This window comes from Balaenoptera acutorostrata, chromosome 7, assembly GCF_949987535.1.
Source record: "Balaenoptera acutorostrata chromosome 7, mBalAcu1.1, whole genome shotgun sequence".
NCBI classification, from domain to species: domain Eukaryota; kingdom Metazoa; phylum Chordata; class Mammalia; order Artiodactyla; family Balaenopteridae; genus Balaenoptera; species Balaenoptera acutorostrata.
This window is the reverse complement of record NC_080070.1, coordinates 3,280,927-3,308,481: the sequence shown is the minus strand read 5'-3', so window position 1 is coordinate 3,308,481 and position 27,555 is coordinate 3,280,927. Positions and strand designations below refer to the sequence as shown.

Below are 27,555 nucleotides of genomic sequence, written 5' to 3'. Positions count from 1 at the left end.
TTTCCCCTTTCATGGCTGTTAGTATTTGCCTTATGTATTGAGGTGCTCCTATGTTGGGTGCATAAATATTTACAATTGTTATACCTTCCTCTTGGATCGATCCCTTGATCATTATATAGTGTCCTTCTTTGTCTCTTGTAATAGTCTTTATTTTAAAGTCTATTTTGTCTGATATGAGAATTGCTACTCCAGCTTTCTTTTGATTTCCATTTGCATGGAATATCTTTTTCCATCCCCTCACTTTCAGTCTGTATGTGTCCCTAGGTCTGAAGTGGGTCTCTTGTAGACAGCATATGTATGGGTCTTGTTTTTGTATCCATTCAGCCAGCCTGTGTCTTTTGGTGGGAGCATTTAATCCATTTACATTCAAGGTAATTATCGATATGTATGTTCCTATTCCCATTTTCTTAAATGTATTGGGTTTGTTATTGTAGGTGTTTTCCTTCTCTTGTGTTTCTTGCCTAGAGAATTTCCTTTAGCATTTGTTGTAAAGCTGGTTTGGTGGTGCTGAACTCTCTCAGCTTTTGCTTGTCTGTAAAGGTTTTAATTTCTCCATCGAATCTGAATGAGATCCTTGCTGGGTAGAGTAATCTTGGTTGTAGGTTTTTCTCCTTCATGACTTTAAGTATATCCTGCCACTCCCTTCTGGCTTGCAGAGTTTCTGCTGAGAGATCAGATGTTAACCTTATGGGGATTCCCTTGTGTGTTATTTGTTTTTTTTCCCTTGCTGCCTTTAATATGTTTTCCTTATATTTAATTTTTGACAGTTTGATTAATATGTGTCTTGGCGTGTTCCTCCTTGGGTTTATCCTGTATGGGACTCTCTGTGCTTCCAGGACTTGATTAACTATTTCCTTTCCCATATTAGGGAAGTTTTCAACTATAATCTCTTCAAAAATTTTCTCAGTCCCTTTCTTTTTCTCTTCTTCTTCTGGTACCCCTATAATTCGAATGTTGGCACGTTTAATGTTGTCCCAGAGGTCCCTGAGACTGTCCTCAGTTCTTTTCATTCTTTTTTCTTTATCCTGCTCTGTAGTAGTTATTTCCACCATTTTATCTTCCAGGTCACTTATCCTTTCTTCTGCCTCAGTTATTCTACTATTGATCCCATCTAGAGTATTTTTAATTTCATTTATTGTGTTTTTCATCATTGCTTGGTTCCTCTTTAGTTCTTCTACATCCTTGTTAAATGTTTCTTGCATTTTGTCTATTCTATTTCCAAGATTTTGGATCATCCTTACTATCATTATTCTGAATTCTTTTTCAGGTAGACTACCTATTTCCTCTTCATTTGTTAAGTCCAGTGTGTTTTGAGCCTGCTCCTTCATCTGCTGTGTGTTTTTCTGTCGTCTCATTTTGCCTATCTTACTGTGTTTGGGGTCTCCTTTTCACAGGCTGCAGGTTCGTAGTTCCCGTTGTTTTTGGTATCTGTCCCCAGCGGCTAAGGTTGGTTCAGTGGGTTGTGTAGGCTTCCTGGTGGAGGGAACTAGTGCCTGAGTTCTGGTGGATGAGGCTAGATCTTGTCTTTCTGGTGGGCACGTCCACGTCTGGTGGTGTATTTTGTGGTGTCTGTGGCCTTATTATGATTTTAGGCAGCCTCTCTGCCAATGGATGGGGTTGTGTTCCTGTCTAGCTAGTTGTTTGGCATAGGATGTCCAGCACTGTAGCTTGCTGGTCGTTGAGTGAAGCTGGGTCTTGATGTTGAGATGGAGATCTCTGGGAGATTTTTGCCGTTTGGTATTACGTGGAGCTGGGAGGTCTCTTGTGGACCAGTGTTCTGAAGTTGGCTCTCCCACCTCAGAGGCACGGCCCTGATGCCTGGCTGGAGCACCAAGAGCCTTTCGTCCACACGGCTCAGAGTAAAAGGGAGAAAAAATAGAAAGAAAGAAAGAAAGAGGCTATAATATAGTGAAGTAAAATAAAGCTATTGTAAAGCAAAGCTATACAGACAAAATCTCACCCAGAAGCATATACATATACACTCACTAAAAAAAGGAAAAGGGGAAAAATTAATATCTCCTGCTCCCAGAGTCCACCTCCTGAATTTGGGATGATTCGTTGTCTATTCAGGTATTCCACAGATGCAGGTACATCAAGTTGTCTGTGGAGCTTTAATCCGCTGCTCCCGAGGCTGCTGGGAGAGATTTCCCCTTCTCTTCCCTGTTCGCACAGCTCCTGGGGTTCAGCTTTGGATTTGGACCCGCCTCTGCGTGTAGGTCGCCTGAGGGTGTCTGTTCCCCGCCCAGACAGGACGGGGTTAAAGGAGCAGCTGCTTCGGGGGCTCTGGCTCACCCAGGCCGCGGGGAGGGAGGGGTACAGAGGAGGCGGGGCGAGCCTGCGGCGTCAGAGGCCGGCGTGACGTTGCACCAGCCTGAGGCGCGCAGTGCGTTCTCCCGGGGATGTTGTCCCCGGATCCCGGGACCCTGGCAGTGGCGGGCTGCACAGGCTCCCGGGAGGGTTGGTGTGGAGAGTGACCTGTGCTCGCACACAGGCTTTTTGGAGGCGGCAGCAGCAGCCCCAGCGTCTCACGCCTGTCTCTGGGGTCCGCGCTGATCGCCGTGGCTCGCGCCCTTCTCTGGAGTTCGTTTAGGCGGCGCTCTGAATCCCCTCTCCTTGCCCGCCGCGAAACAAAGAGGCAAGAAAAAGTCTCTTGCCTCTTCGGCAGCTGCAGACCTTTTCCCGGTCTCCCTCCCGGCTAGCTGTGGTGCGCTAACCCCTTCAGGCTGTGTTCACGCCGCCAGCCCCAGTCCTCTCCCTGCGATCCGACCGCAGCCCGAGCCTCAGCTCCCAGCCCCGCCCGCCCCGGCGGGTGAGCAGACAAGCCTCTCGGGCTGGTGAGCGCCACTCGGCGCCGAGCCTCTGTGCGGGAGTCTCTCCGATTTTCCCTCTGCGCCCCTGTTGCTGTGGGATCCGCGCTGATAGCCGCGGCTCGCGCCCTTCTCTGGAGTTCGTTTAGGCGGCGCTCTGAATCCCGTCTCCTTGCCCGCCGCGAAACAAAGAGGCAAGAAAAAGACTCTTGCCTCTTCGGCAGCCGCAGACTTTTTCCCGGACTCCCTCCGGGCTAGCTGTGGTGCGCTAACCCCTTCAGGCTGTGTTCACGCCCTGAACTGTTTCAATAGGCCCTTAAGTGTTGTCTCATTCCCTGCTTTGTCTCATTTCTTCTCCATGTTGACTTCAACGTTACTTGCTTAAGAGTCTCTGCTCAGGCCACCATTTTATTCAGCTCCTCAGATTCCACGCCGGGTCGCTTATTTCTGCGCTTCATCCGAGATTTCGTGAATAGAGGTCACAAAGATGAGCCCTAAGTCTGAATTTTTAAACAAGGTTCTACCACCATTTTGCTGCACCTCAAGTTCTGGAAAACACTGCTTGGAACCCCACTCCTCAGGACCTGCATTGCTATTTAAATCAGCATTTATTTAATTATATCCCGTAGTTGATTAAATTAATATGTATTTAGTAGTTGATTATTTTCTATAAATTAATACCCATGGCATCTTTCTTGTGAATTTTCTGGTTTTATTCTGGGTCCATTCATCTTTTATTGTCTCGGTGTGTAAATAATAGAAAAGATCACTGACGAGAGTGTGACAGGTAGCAGAAATCATCTCTAAGGACTTCACGGTGTAGCCCGGAGCCGGTCCCAGCAGAACCACGGCAAATGTCTCTTGAGCATAAATGCCAAGGACGGCGGGCTTCTGAGCTGGACTGTCTTTGATCCCCACTCCCACCCTCTGGGGAAATGCTGAGGAGCGGTAACGAGCTGGGAGGTGAAGAGCCGAAAGAAAGAGGACTTTCCAAGACCGCGCATCATCTACAGACCAGATAATGAGCCCCCAGCAGCTGAAGAGAGGTCGGCTGTTTATCACATCACCTTGGAGAACAAAGTCCGAAGACCAGTCACCTGGGGAACATCGGAGGGAATGTGTCTGAGAGGGCTGAGCTGGCGTGTCTGGGACGGTGTTAGTGGCTTCAGTGTACCGTCAGAGCAGACACTGCACACTTCACATACCTGGTGCGATGCAGGTGATCCAACCAGGAAGGCCCGAATGGTGTTTCAGTGGCAGCGTTGCTGGCCTTACGTTTGGACTGTACACAAAACGGCCTGGAAACTTACCAAGAAAAAATGGATTTTTTCATCCCCTTAGGAAGATACTGGAAAATTCATTCACTTCTTTGGAGTCAGAAGACTATGTTTGGCAACCGATGAGGCTTGAATTTAACTGCGGTATAAAAAGATTGAGAAAACAAAGTAATTCGTGCATTGAAAAAAAAAACAAAAAACAAAAAGATTGAGAGAGCGCCTCGGACTGATTTCTGCCAGTCAGTGCATTTGTCATTTCTCTCAGTGCTTTTAGAGAGTTTTCAGACCCACTCCCATGAAGGCCCAGCGGTCCAGCCATTCTCACCAGCAGAGTTGCTCAAAATTGTTCATGATTTTCAGCTGGAGGAAGCAGCAAATTGCAGTGTGCATCAGGGTCACCGGAGGGCCCGCTACAACTCGGTTGGTCTGGGGAGGGTCCTGAGAATTAGCGATTCTCGCGGGTTCCCAAAGGCTGCTGGCGCTGCTGGCGCTGGAATCACGGGCGTGTGGGTTAAGCGGTTCGTTTCTAATTCTGTCACTAAGTAGCTCTGTGACCTTGGGTGAAAGCTTCACCTCTCTGAGCCTGCCCCTCAGTTCTACAGAATAGCAGGGTGTCTGGACAATGAGAGGCCACAGATCACGGACTCCAGAGTCGCGCTGCCTCGGCCCAAATCCTGGCTCTTCCAACGGGCAAGGTGCATCACCTTGGGTGAGTGTCCGTGCTGGTGTCCAGGGCAGAAAGTGGCTCTCACAGACAGCCCAGAGCCACAGGACATGGGCGAGGGACGGCTTCAAACTAGGCAAACGGGGAGTGGAGATTGCCGCGAAGTGCTCAGCTGGAACATCCAGGCGTAGAACAGAAGCAGATATTCTCCTGAGTCGGGTAACCCAGTACATCCAGCCGTCCTTTTGTTGGTACAATCAGCGTGTTGCCACAGAGCGGCAGTCGCTGTGCTAGTGGTTACAGCACGTCTGAGGATTGATTTCGGCTCAGCCCAGGAGGCAGTGCCCCGTGGAGAGAGGTGGGGCTCCGGGGGTTGGCACGCGGCCTGAAAGCCCCTGCGAGAGGCCCTTTGTGTGGCTTTGAAGTGGCCTTCCCCGCCAGACCCTCTAAAGAAAGGCACCTCGTTCGGTGGTTAACGCTGACCCCAGACGGTGGCGTGTTCCGTGGCGTTTCCTGGTGGCGGTGACGGTGCCCGTCCCCACGGAGCAGGGAACTGGGCTGCCTGAGGGACGGGCGGCCCCGTCCAGGCGCTGCCGTGGACAGCGCAGGCTCTCAGGCGGGGGCTGTGCCGCCAGCTAAAGACACCAGAGGGGAGGACAGCTAGGCGGCCGCGGCCCGCAGAGGCAGGTCCCACGGTGGTTCAAGTTCATTCGGGGCTGACGAGCTGTTTGCACAGTAAGAGTAACTGCTGCGCATCCCGCCCCCAGCCTGAGACTCCCCAGGGGCCGTGTCACGTGATTGTCCTGTCCCCCGTGCCCTGCCTCCAGGGAGCCCCGGGGGCGCCGCCGTCCACCCACTCGCCCTGTCAGATCAGGAGGCTCCTTCACACCTGCCTTCCCTTGGCCTGTGTCCAGGCGGCACCGCGCCCTGGGAACCCACCCCTGTCGCTGCAGTCCCACCATTGGGCCAACACCGCCCAAGCCTCCACTGTCCCTCTGGACCGTCCCCCGGGACCCCTTGCCCTCTGCCCCGCCCCCTACACGGCAGCAGGGTGTCAGGGAAAACACAGCACCACCTTCTCACTCGGTCTCTTAAAACAGCCAACGACCATGATGCCGCCAAAGCTCCCCAGGTGCTCCGCGGCTCTCAGAAGGAAGCGCAGTCAGTAACGCGGCCTGTGGGGCCCGCACGGCTCCCCGGCCCCCTCGCCAGCCTCGCCCCCGACACTGCCTGCCGTGACCCGGCCCCCGGCCCTTCATTCCACACGGGCCGCCCCATTTGCCCAGACGGACGGAGGCCTCTCTCCCCCGCGATGCCCTGTGCCCCTCCTCCCCCCGACGGCTGCTGCCCACCCTCCGCGTCATCCCAGCTCAGGAGCCATTCTCAGGGAAGACCCCGAGCCCAGGCCAGACGGGGACCCTGTCACCTGGCCTTACAGCACCTTGCCCTCCCAGCACTTCTTATCCTGACCAGGCCGTCCATGCGCAGCCGCGCAGCTCAGAGGCCCTCGGGGAGGAGAGAGAGCTTGGAAGGTGCTCGCACCCGTGCTCAGGCCAGGCACCCGCTCGCTGCTTCCCTGACGCGACCCCGCCCCGAGGTCCTGGGTGCGTTAGGAGCCTCACATCTTTGTGGTCGAGATGAAATTGCTCAGCGCCCATATCCCAGGGGACACTGAATACGGCCATCAACTCCTCAGGAGCATAATTTCATTTAGGGACTTTTTCCTCGGATTTGAAAAAATAACATCTCTGAACTCTCCAAGTTCAAATTTGGGCTCATCAAGTTAGAGGGATCCCGAGAGCTTTTTCTTGGTGGGCGACTCTGAAAAGGAAGCCTTTCCTTGACCATTTAAGGGCTACACTGAGGAGAGGGTCTTTATGGTGATGTTCCCGATGTTTCTTCTTGATTTTGGTTGACATTCGATAGGAATGAAGAATGGTTTTAGATTATGTACAGGACTTTCTCTTTCTTGGCTCTGAACTCTGCTCTTTGGCATTAAATCCCGCATTAGTTTGCTGCGTCAAAATGTGATGTGATGTCTTCCACTGATTTTTGGAGGAAAGGGCGGAGGGGGCAGTACTGACACGAGCAGCTGCAAGAGCCCTGCTGTTAGAACGGTGTCCTCGTAGCAGGGACCCAACAGGCTGATGCTGCTTAGTATGCCAATGGTGCGTTTCCTTTAAAGGTGCTTTGTAACCCTCAGGGTTTTCGCCAGCAAAATTGTCTCCTTTTATCCTCCCAGTAGCACCACAAGGCTGGCACGGCAGGTGCGATTATCTGTATTTATGGGTGGCGAAATCCAGCGGCAGGACAGCAAGTGAATTTTGCCACGTCCCACCTCTGCCTGGGCAGGAACCAACATGAGAGCCAAGTGTGCTGAATTTCAGGCGATGGATTAACTGGGGAAATGACGTGCTCACACAGAACAGACTCGGGAGTCTTGGCCGCCTGCACAGGTCAGATGAGAGCTTGCTGAGCAACTGCTCAGCGCCCTGCCTGGCTGATGGGAGGCGCTCGCACGCCTGTTTGTGGGGTTGGTGTGATGCTCCCAAACTGGGTAAGGACCACCGAGAATCTGGAAAACTCTCCTCGATCAACAGCTTTGCCATCCCCCCATCATTGCATTTTCCAGGCACGGTTACAAACTAGAATAATGGAAGGTCTCTTCCTTGCCCAGTTGAGCAGTAGAATGGCCAAAACAGGGAATGGGAGAGCAAAACAGAGTAAGGAAAGAATTTATTTAATCTGCAAATTGGTCAGTTCCTGAAACTGAGCTTTGAGTAATCAGAGAGTGATTCTCAGCACCTTCACGTGTTGACGTGGGAAGAGTCATGTGTCTGCACACGTACACGTACGTTATTCCCCTTTAGTTCAGAGGCTACAGCTTCCACCGTCATCAGGTTCTGTAGATACAGCTTGAAAAGGCCAATTATACTTTGTTTCCAGCAGCCTTTCTCACATAATCTACACAAGAAAAGTCTCTTTCGATGTGGCTTGCTGACTGCTTCTTGTCAGCGTGCAGCCGGTCTCTGCCCCCATCGGGAGAGCGCACAGCATTCTTAGCAACTTTGGGTATTGTTTGTCAGTCTGATAGTTTGGTAAACAAAATATTCCCGTTGTAATAAGATTTCTTTCTGTTCTTCATGAATATAAACGCTTCTGTATCATCAGTACTCTGTGTGGTTCTCTGATCTACCTGTTCCTGTTCTCCACCCATTTTTTTTTATTGTACAATGAACATGATTCATGATTTCTATTCATAGGGTTTTATCCTAGGGAGATGTCAGAGGTGCAGTGAAGTACAAAAATGCACACAAGAGCATTTTTATTGTAATAAAAACCAGAAGAGATGTCAAACAACAGGGACATAATTAAATAAACTATGGTATTTCTCCTAAAAGGCATGTCTCAGAGAATGCTCACTGACATGGAAAAACATTTCTGATGTAGATTCTAAAACAGTGTGCAAACCTGTATATGTTATATGACTTCAGTTTTATTAAAACTAGGTTTTATACCCCACCAACCAACACACACATTCCCTCTCTCTCCCTCCCTCCCTCTCTCCCTCCCTTCCTCCCTCCCTCCCTCCCTCCCTCCCTCCCTCCCTCTCTCTCTCTCATCTAGGAGGGAATAAAATACAAGAAAGTGTATTTTAATAGTCATATTTTGTGTATGTGTGTGGTTTGTAGGATTGTGACATTTTAACTTTCTCCTGTATATTCTATAATAATGGTGAATATGCAGAGTCAGGGTTTGGTGGCTTTTATTGCCCTGTTTTCCACCTTCATAGTCAGCCGAACTGATGTGTGATCTCCAACCAGCCAGTTTGCTTTTCAGAAAAATGCCCAGCGCTGTTTTACTGCTCCCTCCTTTTAGTGTTGGTAAATATCCCTTCTTGTAACTGTTCCACAGTAACTTAACTCTGGTAACGACTCAGAAGTCCCACCATCACCCGGTTTCTCCTGACATGAACCCAGGGAAGAGGGGCCATTCTAGGAGCCTGATGGCTGCTGGAAAACACCCACGGTGGGGGGCGGAGGGGTCTCATGTCCGCCAAGCAGATGTGCTGACTTGCAAGTCCACAGAGGCCACGCTTGGCGCCAGCTGGACTCAGAAGGGTGTAGACAGGAGCCGTTGGCCAGCAGGTGGTCTCGGGTGCGCCTCCCCCGCAGGGTTCCACGCAGCCGTCCACCCGACACCTGTGCAGCAGGGTCTTCTCCCCGTCCCCCCGCCGGTGACAGCTCAGTACACGGGACCCCTGTGGGTGGGTGTGGAATCCCTGCCAGGTGCCCAGAGGGAAGTGCCCGGTGACCGGAATCGTGCACTCGGGGAGGTCATGGCAACGGCTTCCTCCCAGAGTTTACAGTTCTCCTCGACCAGCTGCAACCTACCAGAAATAGCATCCCCTGCCATTAGAGCCCATATCCACCCTTACCAGGTGTCCAGGGCAATAGAAACAGAAAGTTACCTGAAGGTCACTTTCTATGCAGGGGGAACCGGCCATTAAGTTCTGAATGCAGGAGGCTTTCCCAATCTGTTAGCCACAGTTGGTAATTCTGACTTGCTGTTATGTGGCCTGTTGATGAAACCATTCAGGGGACCAGAGGTGACATAGTACACCCAGATATTAAAGCCATGTGGACACACGAACCTGATGGGCACCAGCCTCCCGAGGACATACCGACCTCTCCGTCAGCAGTTTGCTTCTTCACCAGAGTCTGCCGAAGGATGTGTTGAGCGGGTGGCAAGGTTTAGAGACAGAACTTCCATGTTCTGGTGACATGGCTTATCTGTGTGCAGCGTTCCAGTGACGTCAGTTAGCTGTGCAGTGTTTCCAGTGGGATTAGAATGGCCGACGACAGAGACGATTCCATCTGCTGGACGAATACATCACTTCCTTATGATCGCTGCTGAACCAGCGGGCGCTACCGTGACCACCCGAACTTTCTGTTTCACGCTATAAATTAAACTTAATGTCATATAACGGGATCGTTCATCCTCGTTTATTGTGGAAGTGTTAGTAAAGTCGTGCCTGGTCAGGAAATGGGGTAACCCAAAAGAGGAAGTAGAAAACCAGGGGAAAAGCAATTAGTAAATAGTGCTCACTACCGGGGTGTGTTCTTGAATCAGGACAGTCGCTATACCGTGTCAGTTAAAGAAACCTAGGCTGACATGATAACTGGGGGTTTTAGCTGAAATATAGAGAATCTGTTTTCCCCCTTGATACTAGCATGTTGGGTTCACTATGAATGTTGAATTTTGCCTTCATGATAAATAGTTCTCCTTTCAAATACAAGTGTAGTAATAGCATCACTAATTAATTTGCTAAACGTCTTTTCCTGATCTCAGACACTCATGAGACCTTTGGATTCAACAATGTTAAGTATGGAGGAAACCTTAGGGACCATCCAGTCAACCTCGTATTTTGTACTGAAGGACATGAGATTCATTGAGGTTAAGTAACCTGCTCAGAGCTGGACAGCTAGTTGTCTCAACTAGAATTTAGGTTTCTACTTCAAGTCTAGCATTCTCTATTTTATAATTCCACCGGAGCTGTGCTGCTCTCTTTTAGTCAAGCACTGGGCTGTTCAATATGTTTTCCTTTGGGCCTTGATTGTCCAGAACTAAAAGCTAAGTTGTGCCCAATTATGGTAATTAATCCCATTCCTGGTTCCTGAGATAATGAGCTCCCCCTTTAGCTCCGTGTGTCTTTGAGCTGAGCTTTGTCGTAAGCACCCTGTGAAAATGTGGGTATTCTTCCTGGTCTAGCTCAGGTGTCACCTCCTGCATGAAGCCCCTCCTGATCTCTCCAGGCAGAACAAACCTGTATAATGATGGTAGTAACCACAACAAGAATAAGTGTTACTGAGCCCTTACTTCGTGCCGGGCGCTGTGCTCAGTGCTTTGAAGTTGTCAGTTCACTCAGCCTCATAGCTGCGTTTTGCATTGATCTCTATTGACAGACAAAGAAACTGAGGCAACTAGGAGTCCAGCACTGGCTCAGGTCGTGCAGCAGGTCCGCTGTGCTCCCAGAGCACATGGTGCAGACGCCCTCGCGGGGCCTGGAGCGGGCTGAGCTGTGTAGAACCCAGACTCCCATTTGTAGATGTCAACATCTTCAAAGCAAAACGCCCTGTTCCTTAGAGCTTGTTTCCTTTTGTTTTCCTTCCATTAAAAATAAAGCCAAGATGAAAAGGGATTTAATATCTATCATAGCAAATTTTACTTCTTCAGAATATTAATTGTCTACGGTCCGATTTGATTCAAAAATTTATTGTAGGCTTAGAGTGCATAAAAGAAGTTAAAATTTCATAATGCATCTTACCCTTAGGCAAACTCGTAAGAACAGCTCCTGAAATTAAATGAGGATGTGTACTTGTGTCTAGAAGTTTTCCAGCTCATTTCTGAGTGAAGTGAATCTTTGAAGAGGCAGGAGTCCCGAGCAGGAAGCTAATACTTGATAGAGCTTTCAGCTCCAGCCTTCCATGACAGTGATCTGTGGGAACTGCCCTTCTGCATCTTCAGTTTAAAATGTCAACATTTACGCTGTTTCCTACACTTGCAAAATACCCTTTCTCACTGGTCTCTTAAATGACACTGACAATATCTTTTTTAGAATTTCTTTTTAAAAAAATCTGATTGAGTCCTGTTCTTGGTCCACATAGCTCAGTTTCCACAGACATTGGATATTTGCATCATGTGCTTTAGGCCCTTGTGGGGGTAGCAGGCAAAGAATTTAGTTACAGAAAACACAGGGCAGAATTGAGCAGTGCCTGGAGGACGGGCTAATTTATACTTTAAGAGCTTCGGGAGACGTTAGATTTGTCCTGGGCCACTGCTTCATAGATTTGGTTGCACACTGGAATCGCCCAGGGTGTTTCTTTAAAATACTGATGCCAGGGGACATCCCTGGTGGCGCAGTGGTTAAGACTCCGAGCTCCCAATGCAGGGGGCCTGGGTTCAATCCCTGGTCAGGGAGCTAGATCCCACATGCATGCTGCAACTAAGGAGCCCGCAAGCCACAACTAAGGAGCCTGCCTGCCGCAACTAAGACCCAGCGCGACCAAATAAATAAATATTAAAAAAAAAAAAATTCATGCCAGGGTCCCACCCCTAGATCCTAACCATTGGGCTGGGCTCTTGGACCTGGCTGTAGGATATGTCAGAGCTCCTCAGATCATTCTAATACACATCAGAATTAGAGAGCCACTGACCTAGCCCACCCTCCCCCCGGCCCCAGGGAATTTGGGGCTGACCTAAGGTCAGAACTGTAGCATCTTCCAGGGCACCGCAGGCTGCACATGGGCCACCCAGCTGCTCCAGGGAACGGCTGGGGAACCACTCTGTCTCCTCCTGCAACTTCCCTCCCCACGCCCAGGGCATCCCCCCGCTGTCCCTGGCTGGTCCTCCTCTGTCTGTCTCCACCATCCCCCCGGCAGCTGACGGGCTGCCTCCTGTCCTGCCTTCTCATCAGCACGGGCCTGGGCTCGCCCACAGAAGACTTGCCTCTAGCCACGTTGCTCCCCTTCTCGAGCTTCTGCCCAGGGCTTCCTGCTGCCTCTGGGGTCCTGTAGCCCACGGGCGGACCCTTGGGGGCTGGCCCCTGCCTCTCCCCGCCCCCCGGGCTTCCACTCCTGCTTCTCCTCCTCCTCACGCCCGGCAGGGCCGGTCACAGGGCGCTCTCGTCCAGCTCCTCCAGCTCCCCAGGCCCATGCCTGCCTCTGGTTCTCTCTCACACTGTCTCCTCCGTGTAACCTAATTTCTCAGCCCCCCTTTCTTCATCCTGCTCGCCATTCAGATCTCAGCCTAAAGCCCAGTTTCTCAGAATCCTGACACCCGCCACAGCATGGGTGAACCTTGAGGACCTTATGCTCAGTGAAATAAGCCAGACACAGAAGGACAAACGCTGTGTGATTCCCGTTACACGAGGTCCCTGGAGTCGTCAGATTCCTGGACACAGAAAGCGGAAGGGTGGGGGCTGGGGGTGGGGGAGGGGGATGAGGAATCAGTGTTTAATGGGGACAGAGTTTGAATTTTGCAGGATGAAAAGAGTCCAGGAGATGATGGTGGTGATGGTTGCACAGCAGTGTGAATGCACTTGACGCCACTGAACTGTACACTTAAACGTGGTCAAGGTGGCAAATTTTGTGTCATGTATGTTTTACCACAATAAAGAAACATTTTTCCAGTCACTTTCTCAGGGACTCCTTTCCTGTCCTTTAGTTAGTAGTTAAGTTAGTGGCCTAAATTAGTAGTACTGTTACGTGTTCCCAGAGCTCCTCAGAACATTTTCCTTTTAAAGTTTGTCTTCTTTACCGGATTGTGAGTAAAGGCACATGATACGTCCCACCTCATTCTCCCATGACTGGCACAGAGTTGGTGCCCACTAAGTAACTTTTCATAAATGTTGAGTGAATAAATCTCAGATTTCAAGCTTCCCAGCCCACCAGTCACAATTCCTAGGAAAAATACAATTGCTAAGATGGTCAAAGCCATTTGATGTTAACATACCCACGAGTATCAGACAGATTGTCTGGTCATGGTAAATGATAACATTGGGTGAACTCTGTGGAGTTTGAGTCTCCAGTTGACCTTAAATGTAGATGATTTTGGAGGTGGGTGAGCCCCAAAGGGTCCCGAGACTACGTCTGTTCTGTCAAATAAATGCAAAGGAAAATGCAGACCACATTGCTGGTTTGGGATTTTTAAAGAATATCCTATTTGTAAGCACTTCCTTGATTAACACTATGTTTTTTTTCTTTCCAAATTAGATATTTATCTTTGAAAACAATATCTACTACTGTGCACACGTCGGGAAGCAGGCCATCCGTGTGGTCTCAACTGGGAAGGAAGGCGTGATTTACAACGGCCTTAGCGACTGGCTGTACGAAGGTACGCGGGACGTGGGAGGCTTGGTTCCTGTGGTCGCTGCTGCTGCTGCGTCACTTGGGTTGGCTGTGGTGGTGTTTCCTCCGACTCTGTCAATTAAACTCCGTTTCTTGAGGTTCTGCTAAATTACAAAGAGACTGTGGAGCCTCGGGGAGCAGCAGGCGACCGTTGGGGGCCTGCGGTGTCAAGCACTCACCTGGTGGCCAGGTGGGCAGGGCATCCTACAACCCTGTACTGTGCTGGGGGGGTGACTCCGGGAACAGTCAGGATCCCAAACGTGCAGGTTTCCTGCTCCCCTTCTGAGAGGTTGAGCGCCTGGTTCTGCCTGGGGAAGGGAGAGCTGGAAAACACATCAGAGGGTAAAGCTTCCAAAAGAAACGCGTCAGGGTGGCCTGCTGGCCTGTGTGCATCCGCCTCATTGGACGTTTTCTGCTACTGGTTTTCCTCTGGCACCGGAGGGCTCCAGCGGTATGCATTATTAAATGACTAAAAATCTGAGTGAGAAGCTCTCTTCTTAAGCATTTATAACCCACCTCCATGTTAATGACAACTTCGTCGTAACAATAACAGTCCTGTATTGATTGCCATTAGTTGCCAGGCGCTATGCTAAGCACTTTAGTGCTTTTTATTACCTCATTTACCCGCCACGTTAGTCGAGGCTGCTATAAGGAACACCACAGACTGGGTGGCTTAAGCAACTTTTATTTCTCATAGTTCTGGAGGCTGGGAAGTCCAAGATCAGGGCTCCAGCAGAGCTGGTGTCTGGTGAGGGCTCTCTTCCTGGCTTGCAGATGGCCACCTTCTCCCTGTGTCCTCACACGCTGGAGGGAGAGAAAGTCATGGGAGGAAGCTCTGGTCTCTTCATTCTCCTAGAAGGGCACTAACCCCACCATGGGGGCTCCACCCTCGTGACGTCATCACCTCCCAAAGGCTCCACCTCCAAACACCATCACATTGGGGATTTTGGCTTCCACATGAATTCTGTGGGGCCACAGACATCCAGTCCATAACGCCCTCATGAGAGCATTCTGAGATGAGTGCTGTTATGGACATTTCACAGAGGAGGCGCAGTGAGGGTAAGTCATCTGCCCAAGGTTACACGAGGTTAGGGGAGATGTATCATGGAGTATCACTGTTCAAGTGCAGGACTATCCCCTTTCTGGAAATTCAGATGTCAACAGGATGCCAACGCAGCCCAGCACTGGGCTGATAAACAGCTTGTGCTCTTGTCAGCCTACCGGTCTGAGACCACATGACCACAGGAAGAATTCACTGTGCTGGGCTGGGGCAAGGGGGGCAGTCAGGGGACCTCCAACGGGGTCTGGGCATGATCAAGCCCAGAAAATATCATGTTTCCTCAGTGCTGTGCATTCCTCAAGCTGGGTTCTGCATTGCAGGGGCTTATGTATCCTAAAGGACAGAGTGGATGGACCTGTATGCTTAGTCCTACTTCCCATCATGATTTCACTGAAGTGCAAGGTTGACTTGATTTCCATTTTTTTAAATCGAGGTGTAAGTCGTAGATAATAAAATGCACAATTATAAAGACACAGTTTCATGGGTTTGACAAAGTATACACTGGGCAGCCCCATCAAGATATAGAACATTCCAGGAACTCCCTGGCGGTCCAGTGGTTAGGACTGTGCACTCGCACTGCCAGGACCCCAGTTCAATCCTTGGTTGGGGAACTAAGACCCCGCAAGCCATGTGGCATGGCCAAAAAGAAAAGATATAGAACATTCCATCATCTTAGAAAGCACTCCCCGAGCCTGTTTCCAGTCAGGTCTCCCCTCAACCCAAGCTTCCCTTCCAGAGGCTACTGCCATCCTGATTTCCGTGCAGCTGGCTTCCTAACAGAATGCTGGAACGTGGGCACCCATCAAGGCCGTCCCTCTCAGTGTGGCCTCCCTGGAAGTCCCGTGTTTGTTCCAGCATGGCTGCTGCTGCTCGGAGCACCCAAGATTCTGGTACTGAGCCGCCTTCAGGGCCCCAGGAGAATCGACCTTGGGGTTTTATTGTGTTCACACGAGGGTGTCACTGGAACAAAATAGACACTGTCCAGTGTCCACCATGCTTCCACTGTCCTGTGCACAAACAGCCTTATGAGCAGCAGGCCCAAGTTCCAGGGCGATCAGGGCAATAACAACCCAATGACCCCTAAGAGAGAGAGGCCCCTGGAGTCCTGGCTGGAAGGACCTAGACCTGCCCTAGGAATAATCTCCTTCAAAAATCCATTGCCAGGAGATGGAGAATGTCTTTTTTAGTATCTTCCTAATAAAATAAAAAGCTCATTGCCTTGCAATTCAAAGTAAGCTTTTGCTTCAGCAAATCCTTTGAAAAATGTTTCCTCAAGGCATTTACACAGAATTGTGTTGGTGTGATAACAGGGCCCCAAATATTCTAAGTCAATCACAGCTGATGTAGCAGCTTCACCTCCTTCGTGTTGTCCCCTGGAAGGTCAGATATGCTGATGCTTCAATTTCTGAAGTTGGGAGCGTGAGAGCTCTGGGGAATCTCGGTTCCTTTTTTAATAATTGGAAGGTAAACTCTGAAGATTGCCTTTTTCTAATCTGTGACTTAACTGCTTCACTTCCACATGCTCCTTAAAAAAAAAAAAAAAAGGAGAAAAAGATTAGGGGAAAAAGTACCCTGACAGCATTTGAAGGGGGCCTGACTCGCTTGGAGATGTTAGTTCTGAGAAGAAACGAAGCTATATAAGTTCTGAACCACCCTGCAGCCCGTAGGCTTGTTGGCAGTCAAATGCCATATTGATTTGTTTTGTTCCCAAAAAGGAACTTTGAACGTATTGAACATTTCAGAATATCGAGGACTGAGGGAGGGAAGAAGGAGACCTGGGAACTGCCAGGAATCTCCATCCCTGGACCAAAGGTTTACACGCACTCGGTAGGAAACTTCCCCAATTAACTGACGCAAGCCCCACACACGGAAACGCACCCGCGGCACTGCCTGCAGCCTCAGACCGCGTGTCTCACTGACGTTCCAGACGCCCTGCCTCGTGGTGACCACGCACTGATCTTGATAAGCAAAATGCATGTCTTTATTTTACTCTTCTGGGCAAATGTCATGGAGTTACATAGAACTTTGATTTTAATATGGGATTACAGACGAAAGTGTCCTACAAACTGTTTTAAGGTTTACGAAAGTTGGTTATCCAGAAACTAAAGATGTTACTAGTTTTTTGAGAAGTCAGAAAGGAAGGTTCTGTTAAGAATTTGCACTTTCATGTAAATGTTAGCAATTTTGCAAAGCTCCTAATATGTAGGCTTATGGGCAAAGAGCTGGATTGTCCAAATTTTTATGAAAGGTTCATGGTTACCAGTGTTGCAGAGATGGTTGTATTTTCCAGTTGCTACTATTTGTTTATATTATTGGGTTGGCCAAAAAGTGCCTTCGGTTTTTAAGTAAAAGTAAAGACACATTTCTCATTTCCACCAAGAACTTTATTGAACAACGTATTCATCCTTTTGTTCCACTACCTTCTGCCATTTTTCAGGCAACTTCATAATTCCATCTTCCCAAAACTTTTTCTCTTTTTGAGCAAAGAACTATTCCAAGTGTCTTCCAGGGAATTGAAATTTTTTCCATTAAGAGAATTTTGTAAAGACCGAAATAAATGGAAATCCAAAGGTGCAATGTCTGGTGAATACGGTGGATGAATCAGAACTTCCCAGCCAAGCTGTAACAATTTTTGCCTGGTCATCAAAGAAACATGCGGTCTTGCGTTACCCTGATGGAAGATGATGTATTTTCTGTTGACTGATTCCGGACGCTTTTCGTCGAGTGCTGCTTTCAGTTGGCCTAATTGGGAGCTGTACTTGTTGGAATTAATCTTTTCGTTTTCCAGAATGAGCTCATAATAGAGGACCCCCATCCAATCCCACCATATATACAATATCACCTTCTTTGGATGAAGACCGGCCTTTGGTGTGGTTGATGGTGGTTCATTTCGCTTGCCCCACAGTCTCTTCTGTTCCACATTATTGTACAGTATGCCCTTTTCATCACCCGTCACAATTTGTTTTAAAAACGGAACATTTTCATTCCATTTAAGTAGAGAATTGCATGAGGAAATACAAAGGTTTTTTTTGCTTAACTTACGTGAAAGCCAAACATCAAAACGATGAACATAACCAAGCTAGTGCAAATGATTTTCAGCGCTTGATTTGGATATTTTGAGTATGTCGGCTATCTCCCCTGTGGTATAATGTTGATTTTTCTCAATTAATCTCTCAATTTGATCACTATCAACTTCAGCTGGGCTACCTGACCCTGGAGCATTGTCCAGTGAGAAATCTCCAGCATGAAACTTCACAAACCACTTTTGACACATTCCATCAGTCATAGCACCTTCTCCGTATGCTGCACAAATCTTTTTTGGTGTTTCAGTTGCGTTTTTACCTTTCTTGAAATAATAAAGCATAGTATACGGAAAATGTTGCTTTTTTTCTTCCATCTTCAATATTAAAATGGCTACACAAAAATTCAGCAATTTTGATAAGTCTTTTTAAAATACATGCTGATATGAAGCTGTCACATACAATCTACCAAAATTGTTTCGAATGAAGTTAAAGATAACTAAGCGCTACCAGAGTCATCTTATGGAAAAAACCAAACGAACCTTTTGGCCAACTCAGTATTTTCATTTTCATCATTGCGATCATACACATGAGGTATAGTGTGGTACAGCACAGAATTTGGGGCCAATAATTTTTCAGGAATGAAACTTTAAGTCATTACATGTTTCCACTAAACTAGGAGACCTCCATACCTCTATTGCCAAAGCAGTCATATGCGTAATCCTAACTAAATATCAGTATTCAGTGATACGTCATTATCACGAAGTGGCTCCTCCCCCCGTGGAAAGCTGGAGTGTGTCAGGCTCGTTTGAGAACCACTCTCTCCCCACGTGTGTACCAGTCCTTGTCACCTCAGCTCCTCTGAGACCCGACGGAGGTAGGGTGGGGGCAGTGAACTTGAGAAGGTGTTCGCAAAGCACAGCCTGGCGCCCTCAGGCTGGGATGTCAGGGAGAGCCGACCTGGAGGGCATTTGTTTAATGTCCGGTTTGGTGTCAGGGAGAGCCGAGAACTGCCTGGAGGGCATTTGTTTAATGTCCGGTTTGGTGTCAGGGAGAGCCGAGAACTGCCTGGAGGGCATTTGTTTAATGTCCGGTTTGGTGTCAGGGAGAGCCGAGAACTGCCTGGAGGGCATTTATTTAATGTCTGGTTTGGTGTGGATGAAACCCCGGGATGAATTTTACCCTGAACTAGTCCAGAGCTTGGTGGTACTTGGAAACGTGGTTGGATGCAGGGAGGCTGCTCGGCCGGGCAGCCTAGCCGCGTGGGAGTCAGCGGGACTGATGCTGAGTAAGGCCCGCTGCTGGCTGCTCGGTGTCAGCTCCTCTGCTTGGCTTCAGGACCTAGGCAGTCAGGCCGTGCCTGGCTGACGGTGACCAGAGAGAGAAGCACGAGAGGACCGGACGCTTCTGTTGCGCCCTTGCCCGGGCCCCTCAGCTCTCCCTTCTCCCTAGCACACCTCCTCCCCTTTCCCGTAGTCCCGGTGCTCCTGAGGGCCAACTGCCCCATGGGGCACGGTCTCCATGGTACTCTGTCCTCTGCCCACCTGCCCGGGAGCCCCCAGGCCCTCCCCCCGGCCCCGTGCTGACTGCCGGGGTTCACTTGGGGCTGGTGTGGAGGAGCTGGGGTGCAGCTGGGCCCCCTTCCCAGGGCTGATGCGAGTGGAGGCACTTGCAGTGCCTCCTGATTCCAAGCTTAGAATGCTCTAGAAAGCCTGTTCACGCTGGTGCGATGAAAGTCACGGGAGCTTTGCTAAGCTAGAGTCATTCAGAGCTGCCCATTTGACACCCAAGCCCGGTCACATGGTCCTTACCCTTCACGTTCAGACTCTTGTCCAGAGGCTGCAAAGCCTGGGTGAAGCTGAGGCCTGTTTGCTTTTCTTAACACTGTCTCTTCAAGCATCTTTCAGAGTCAGCACTAATGACTTTACAGTTTTCTCTCCACGGAGGTGCTCTGAGAGACCTCAACGAGAGGCCAGGGGGCCCCCAGTAGATGAACTAAAGTTCCTTCCTGAGTTTTGTTTTGGGTGTGACTCCACGCCTTATAATTTGGATTATTCAAGGAGGCAGGGAGTTGACTGGGGGAATGGCTGTCATGGGAAGAAATGTTGTTACGACTGAAGCCCTTAACGGAGATTTGTGGGGTGATTTTGAATATGTGTGCTTTCCACGGGAACTGTTCCCCCGTAAAGAAAAGAGTTCTTCCCCGATCATCCAGAGCACCCCAGTCTTTCTAAATTCCCTGCAGTGACGTTGCTAAGTAATATTTCCCGTGGAACGTGCCTGTTGGGTTTAACTTACACTTGTGGTTTATTCAGTGCTTGGTGAGCTGTGTGTGCTGACTTGTACGCTTAGGCTCACTGTGTCCGCTGCCCACTTTGTACATGTCGTCGGTGGACCGAGCCAGGGGGATCCACCGTGGCCACAGGCCTCCAGTGAACAGCCCTCGCCTGGGACTGTTAGGTGTAGGTAGAGGACATACTGCACACCAGATTTTTGTCAGTAAGCAAGTGTTTCTAATGCCTCTTGTGCTATTTATAAAACTCCCTGAAATACATTTCGATCACGATATTTTGCGAAGCTTATGGAGCTGCACACTGGAGTGTACATTCTTGATTGAGTTCTTCAAATGCTGATGTCCTGAAATACCTGCTTAGGGCACTTCAGCTGCTAGCAAACCGCATCCTGGTGGTAGATGAAGGGAACTGACACGCCCATCGTGCATCACTCCCGCTGGACTGATGGCTTTAAAGAAAGTTACGTGGCCAGGAGTTCAGTGGACTTAGAATCATGGTCACTTCTGTATGCTGTTACTCAAAGCACAGATCTGTAGTTCTTTGGACTTAGTGTTGGTTACTTCTCTGATTTACGTGATGGGAAATCTTGGTCAGACCAGGAAATCTCTATCAGGAAATGGCCAGAAGCTTGTGATTGGCTTTACAAAGCCCTCTTGTGTAAGGGTGGCAGAGCTGTGGTAAAGGGCAGGGTCTTTGCAGCAGCCATGCCTGCCTTTGAATCATAGCTTCACCACGTAGAAGCTGGGTGAACCTGGGTGAGTATTGAACTCTTTGTGTCTGTCTTCTTATCTGCAAAACAAGAGTAAAGGTCATCTATGTTCCCTAAGGTCATCATGGAAGGTAAATGAGCTGATACGTGCACAGTTCTTAGAACAGCGCCTGGGACTAGGAAACTGCAGCGACTGCTGCTAAAACTACTGTTACTTTATCCTGTAATTCCAAAAGTCAGTCACATGGCAGGTACGCACCTCATTTTCTCATCTGGCATCGCCAGCAGTCCGGAGCACTGATGTGTAGTCCGTTCTCCTCCAGTACCGGTTTCAAAGACTATGAAAATCTATTCGCTCCTGAGTTAGTGTCTGTAATATGTTACGTAAGAAGTACATGGCTTCCTGCTCAGCCTGGAGAGGGCGTCTGCGCAGCTGTGAACGCCTCCCTGGAGCCGTCTGCCTGCGTTCAGAGTCACCGAGCTGGAGTCGCATCCCCCACTTGTCACCGGCACCAGACAGCTGGCTAACCCATGAGCACCACAGATCTTGCACCTCAGTAAAAAGTATGCTTCAGGATGGCTCGTAGAAATCAAATACTTAAAAATCGTATTCCAGCTCATCTGTGGCTTCTAAAGAAGGGTATGAATGTGAAAGTGATGATGAAAATGCCTGAATGTAGTCAGCCTCTGGGAAAGCCCCCGGACCCGGGAGGTGCCGCCGTGGAGCGGTGGCCCCAGGTGGCAGGGCCTTTTCGCACAGCGACTCAGCGCTTTCAGTGTTTAATGTAAGTGAAAGGAGCGAGTTTCCTGCACAGCCCTTGCCTCCAGCTCCGTGAGGTAGTAATGACCTTGACTGGCGTAGCAGCTGGATTTTACCTTGTAGAGAGACACAGAAAAGGCTAAAGCTGTTCAGTGGGGACCCACTCAGCTCCAACATAGAGGTGGACGAGATGCTTCAGTCTGTGTTCATTCCTTCTGTGCTTTCTCTGACCCCAAGAGAGACGTCCTCGGGTTTCTAGATTTCTGTGCATATCAGCATGAGAACAGTGGTCTAAGGCAGGGAATGAGATCGTCAGGTGCGTGGGGAGAAGGTGATGGCCAGTCCTACATCTAACTGGCCACCAAGGGTCTCCTCACCCCCTGGACCGGTCCAACCATATCTGGGCCCTCCACTTCCTCCTACGCCCCTCAAGTTCCATCACACCCTCCCCCGCCAGCACATCTCCCAACCGTGACGGTCCCTACACGTGGCAATGCTTACCTGTCCTCACGGTGCTGCCTCGGCTCCAAATTCAGATGCAGGATGCTAGAAACCCTCCCAGGGGAATCAGCTGGCCTCCCTTTTTTCACTAGCATCAGAACTTCCACTTCCACAAACTTCCTTCAGCAAAAATAACAACCTGATTATTGAAAAGCAGGAACTGTTAATCTCATTGTAATTACGAGCTTCATTTTTTAAAGGTAAAGGAATCAGGAGAGGCTTTAGGAATGGCGGCAGTCCCCTTACTAGGGGCCGAGGGGAGTGAGATTGCAGCTGACAGCTCCAGACCACCTCCTAAAGTGCCAGCCGTGGCGCACCTACTGCAGGAGTGTTTAACTTTGACTGTTTCTTCCATGGCATGCCTGACACGATTAAACAGGAATGAGTCTGTCGACTTCTCTGCAGGAAGAAGGCGCTGCTCTTATCCTGCCGCAGCTGCGGAAACTTGGGCTCAGCAACGTTAAGTGACTTCTCAGTGGTCACACAGCCAGTGAGTGGTTCCAACTTGGCCTCCTAACCACATGCCCATTGTGTGTATAAAAAGCTGCATTAACTTATTGCAGGTTAAAAATAGGCTTGATCGATGCCCAAGTGATGAGTGGACCACCCGTCCCCTTGGCATGGTCTGCTCGCTCCACAGCCTTCAACACCCCCAGCTCCATGCAAGGCGCTTCTCAGAGAGCAGATGTGAGAGCCCGGGGGTCTGTGTGTGAGTCCCTGAGCTGCCACTCAGCCGCCCGGTGACCTTGAGTAAGTCACGTATCTTATCTGGCCCTCCGATCCCTCGCCTGAAAAGTAAGAGCTCAGATACCTTCCCCAAAGAATTAGTGTGAGGTTGGATGAGAGCATATCCGTGAGAGCACAGGTAGAACCACGTGAACTTGCCAGTACGTGTGATCACGTATTAGCACGTGGCTGTGAAGTGTTCCACAAGGATAAACCTCCCGCCTGCCTGCCCTGCCGCCTGGGCTACTGTCGGATGTGGCAAAGTCTCAGATGTCCGTGTGCCTGGCGTGGAACGAGTGTCCACCACGAAGGGGCAGAGGTGTTTTTAACGGGAAGGTGGACCCGGACACCTCAAAGCGCAGCATCTCCAGCGGGTTAAGGGCCATGGTTGTGGCCTTGGATTTCTCCCAGCAGAAGCTTGCAGAGACTTATGGCTCGTAATCTTCCTCGTCATGGCTCCTTGTTTTCCCTACATATTCCCAGCACCCTTCTGATCGCCATGGTGACCAGTTGGTTTGGACTTTAACTACTATTATATCTTATTGCCTCCCGGGAGCATTCAGGCTGAGAGTTGCCATTTAAACTATGGAATCAACGGACTGTCCAGTTGTGGGGGTGAGGTGTTAGGCTGGTCGATCTCCTGGTGTCACCCCGAAGGTTCTCCACTGAAAAGGTGATGTGGCCCAAGTTGGGGCCCGACCGCTGTGCCAGCTGAGGACGGAACGATATTCTGACCGGGACACTCGGGGCAGCGGTGAGGGCCCTGACTGTGAAAACAGCTTTGGGAGATCAAATACTCGAACTCCGATCTGGAATTTGCCCTCAAGTTCAGTGCTAAGGGCAGGGCCTGTGACCTGTGCTTTGCAACCCAGCGTCCTCCCTGGACTAAAATAAGCCCGGTCAGAGAAGGGGGAAGAGGATAGCCTAGGTCAGGCTGGGAATAACAAAAGCAAACCAACAAAGCAAACCAGACACCAACTCCCTGATTCAAAACAAGGGGAATCACTCATGCCCCTCACCGCACCCTGCATCAGGGTGGAGGTGGGGCTGGGGTCTGCCCCCCGTGGCCACTCAGGGGCCCAGGCTGCTGGGGCCGCCCTCCGCTCGGCAGGCAGGGCCAGCCCAGCCCAGCGCGCTAGTGGAGAAGGGGGTTCAGTTCTGGAGGGACGCACGCTGGCAGTTACACGCTCGGCCTGGAAGTGACACTGGCGGTCGGTCCTGCTCATAACTCATTATCCAGGACTCGGCGCCAGGGCCCAGGCAGTGGTGCCAGCAGCAGGAGGCCCGGGCACGGCCGAGGCGACACTGGAGATTCCACATCTGGACGGCGAACAGCAGACCCCAAATCTGGGACCGGAGCAGAAGAGGAGTTACTGCAGGGGTATGGGGGCTCCCTCAGAGTCGGTGAGGAGATGGAGGGTCAGGTTCAGGCGGCGGCGGCGGCCGGGGACTGCCGTGGGACCAGTGTGGTTGCAAGGCTGATGCCACCACGCTGGACGCCGGGAGGGGTGGGGACCTTGGAGGGGGGGGATGCCGGGTGAGGGCCACCTGCCAGCTCAGAGCACACGCGACGTTAGTGCGCTGCTACAGATAGACATGCCACGTGCCTGCATTGGACTGTTCAAGAAACAGCTGGGAGCTGGGGCTTTCTGTCACTGCAGACTCACCTTATTTCCCACTCAATGGCTAAGAGCTGGGCGGAGTCCTCAGGCTCACTAGCTTGTGGGTTTCCCTCTTCCATGGCAGGTTGGTCAGTGTCACCTGTGCCTTGTGGCCAGCTGCCTTCTTCTTGGCGTCTCCTTGGATTCTGTAAATTAATGGCTGTGGTTCCCAGTGGACAGCCCCCAACTGCAGGGGAGAGGCCCCAGGAGGGGCAGGCCCCCTTGAGCTGGTCGTTGTGTGACACTGTTTGGTTAACTGCAAGCCCCGGGGCCTCAGAGTCAGAAGCTAAGTCTGCACTTGATACTCCAGCGTGGGCCTTGTTAGTATCTCAGAAAAATAACTGATTGCTTTAATTCAATGTGAAATTAAAAAATCAGAAATAAGAGAAGTCTGAGAGGAAAACATTCTCTAAACGTGTGGGAAGAATTCCCACTGGTCTTGAGAAATGTTTCTCACAATTAATTACCTAATCCTGAGAGATTTTGATAAATAATATATGATATTCAGTGGTTATATTTTTAAAGTTTTTTAATTATGCATTGATTGTGAGATTAAGATAAACACATCATCATCTTTTTGCTGTAGAGGCTTAATGAAATTTGGGTATCGGTGGCTGAAATCTTGATGCTCTTGGGAATTCCAATTCCTTTTCGTCTTTTCTGTCTCCTTAAATCACGTAAGGATGGGACACCATTTGCCCTAGTATTGAGAGTTTTGTTAATACGTTCCACCAAAATGCAAACAGCAAACGCTTGACGGCAGACACATCAGGCTCCAGGCTTGTATGTGCTCGAAACAACTTCATCTGAGGCTCAGAGGCCAGATTCCTGCCTCTGCTCTTTCGCCACTGTACCTGCTTCCTAACCTCTTTGGGCCTTAGTTCCTTTTCCCTGCTCTGCAAACATAGTGCAGTGAACTCCATAACGCTTCTCCCCGCCCCGCTATGTTTTCATACTTAAATGTCAGTGCCGGGGACGTGCAGCACGACAGCATGAAGTCAGTATTGGCACCAGGTGACTTTGCAGTGAGCTACTGACCTGTCTGTCCGCGGCTTTCCTTGGTGGGTATGAGGAGCAAACAGCAGGGTGGGGGGCCAGCCCGGGGCGCCTCTGTCTCCTGCCCCATTCTGCTCCCCCGACAGGACAGTACGTTCCTCAGGGGATCCTGACCCGCCTTCTCCCTGCCCCCGGGGGAAACTGTCTGCGCTCAGGGAAGCAGCCTGCCTCTCTTCCTTTTACCCCCTTTTTCCTTTCTTTCTATAAGATTTGCATTTTCAGTATAACTTTTCTCTTTGCTCAGCGCTGCCCTTGGGAAGGTGCGGGGTGGCGGGGGTGAGATGACAGCTCAGCTTCTCCATGTCAGAGCCACCTGGACGTGGAGTCATGGAGAAGATGCACTCCTGTCTCTCGTTCTATGAGCTGGGGCCGTGCCTGGAAGGCGATTGCAGGGCGTAGGTCTCAGGTCAGCCTCACCTTCGTACTCAGCCTCCCAGCAGCAGGAGAGCTGTCCTGGGAAGGTCACTGTCGTGGTGTCAGGTTATCCCAGAGTGACTCCTGCACTGGCCCCGAGGTCAGAGACGCAGGCCCCGTGTCTCCACCGCACAAGCTTGTGGCTCTGAGCCCCAGAGCAGGTCCCGGAGCCCAGGGCCCATCATCCCCAGGGCGGGCAGAGCATCTGCTCCCTCTGGCTCCAGCTGATGCGTCAGCCCCTCCCGGGACACAGCACCTCCCTCCCAAGGCCATGGCTCATCCGTTCAATGGAAAATAGGCACCCGAGCCGGGAAACTGCCAGGTGCCGGCTGTACCCAAAGAGGAGGTGACCTTGCAGCTCTTAATGGAAAACACCCGTCCAGCACCTTGTTCTTTTTGCAGGAATATGTACATCTGACCCTTGCTTTATTAATAGAAAAACCAAACAGCTGTGGGGACAGGCGCACGGAAGGTGTTGGGGTTTTAAATAGATGTTCCCGGGAAGGTGCCCGGTTTTCCAGGAGGTTATGGGGTCACTTCAAGAAGGAAGCAGGCCCTGCCCAGCCCTCAGGACAGTGAAGGTTCTAGATCCACTCCACACCCTTATATTTTCGGTTCTTTTAAGTGTCTGGCTCAGACACTTAATCACTCTCTGACTTCTTCGTGTCGCCATCACATGACTTCCGTTAAAGGTTAATTCTCCCCCTGCTTCCCGCCAGCTGGGGTCCCCCCACAAACCCCTGTGCCCATGTCCCTACACAGATGTGAGGAATTTGCGTGTAACAGAATCCATTCGGTGAGGAAGCTACTGTGAGACCTAGCCCTGGCCCACGCCCTGCACTGATTCAGGAGCCACATGCACCAAGATGGCGTTTAATCACATCCGAGTCATACGGTGCACGTCTTCAGCTCCATGTAGACACTTTGGCAGAATGACCTGTTCTGATTTAAGGTTGTAAAAATACGAAAATCAGAAAACCAAGCAACCACTAATCAATTAACTCAAGAGCTAATTCCTTAAACATTTTTTCCAAATTTCCTTCTCTTATGATATTATCAGTACCTGGTTCCCAGTTTCTTTTCCAGTTTCTGTCTTTCACTGCACACTTGCAGATTTGAGATCCTGTAAGATGTGAGCCAACATAAGCTTGTCCTAAGGGGGAGATTTATGAAATAGCTGAGGAAACACTGATGGTTAGAAAATCCGTGGCCGCCCCCCTACACCACTGGGGAAAGTCTGACGAGTGACGCTTCCCCCGCCTCCCATGAGCCAGGTGCAGGCGGCAGGCGTGGGCGGGCAGTGCCCTCCTGTCCTGGCACCGTGGCTGCTTCCACTCAGCACTTCCAGCCTCCGGCCTCTCCACCTGCCTTCCACTGCGGAGGCTCTGGGTCCTAAAGGGAGTTGGGGTCAGAGCCCCCGGAACTTAGGGACAGAGGCACAGACTTCAGCGCCTGGCAAGTCCTCCCCAGATCCTCAGCATGCCAGAAGTCCCCCTATGTTCCTGGGCCAAAGGAAGGTTTCCTTGGACTCTTCAGGGAGCATAACACACTGCACCTTGGTGGCCATGCGGGTTGAAAGCCGGAAATGAGAAACAGTCCTGAGTGGTCACGGCTGAGATTTGCAGAAGACCAGGTGAGGCAGGGGTCTCGCTACCTGCCGTGATGTCCAGCCGCTTTCCACTCAGGCTGGGCCATGT

The 27,555-nt window shown here is 50.4% G+C and overlaps 1 protein-coding gene across 4 annotated transcripts in view; it reads left to right on the top strand.

Annotated features, from left to right (window-relative positions):
* The window catches only part of DPP6 (dipeptidyl peptidase like 6), a 977,175-nt gene that overhangs the window by 803,825 nt on the left and 145,795 nt on the right, over positions 1-27,555 (top strand). For all 4 annotated transcript variants that reach the window (XM_007165456.2, XM_057550287.1, XM_007165455.3 and 1 more), the window contains exon 8: positions 13,523-13,643. In XM_007165456.2, coding sequence (XP_007165518.1) covers positions 13,523-13,643 — 121 coding nt within the window. The remainder of the gene's footprint in view (positions 1-13,522; positions 13,644-27,555) is intronic.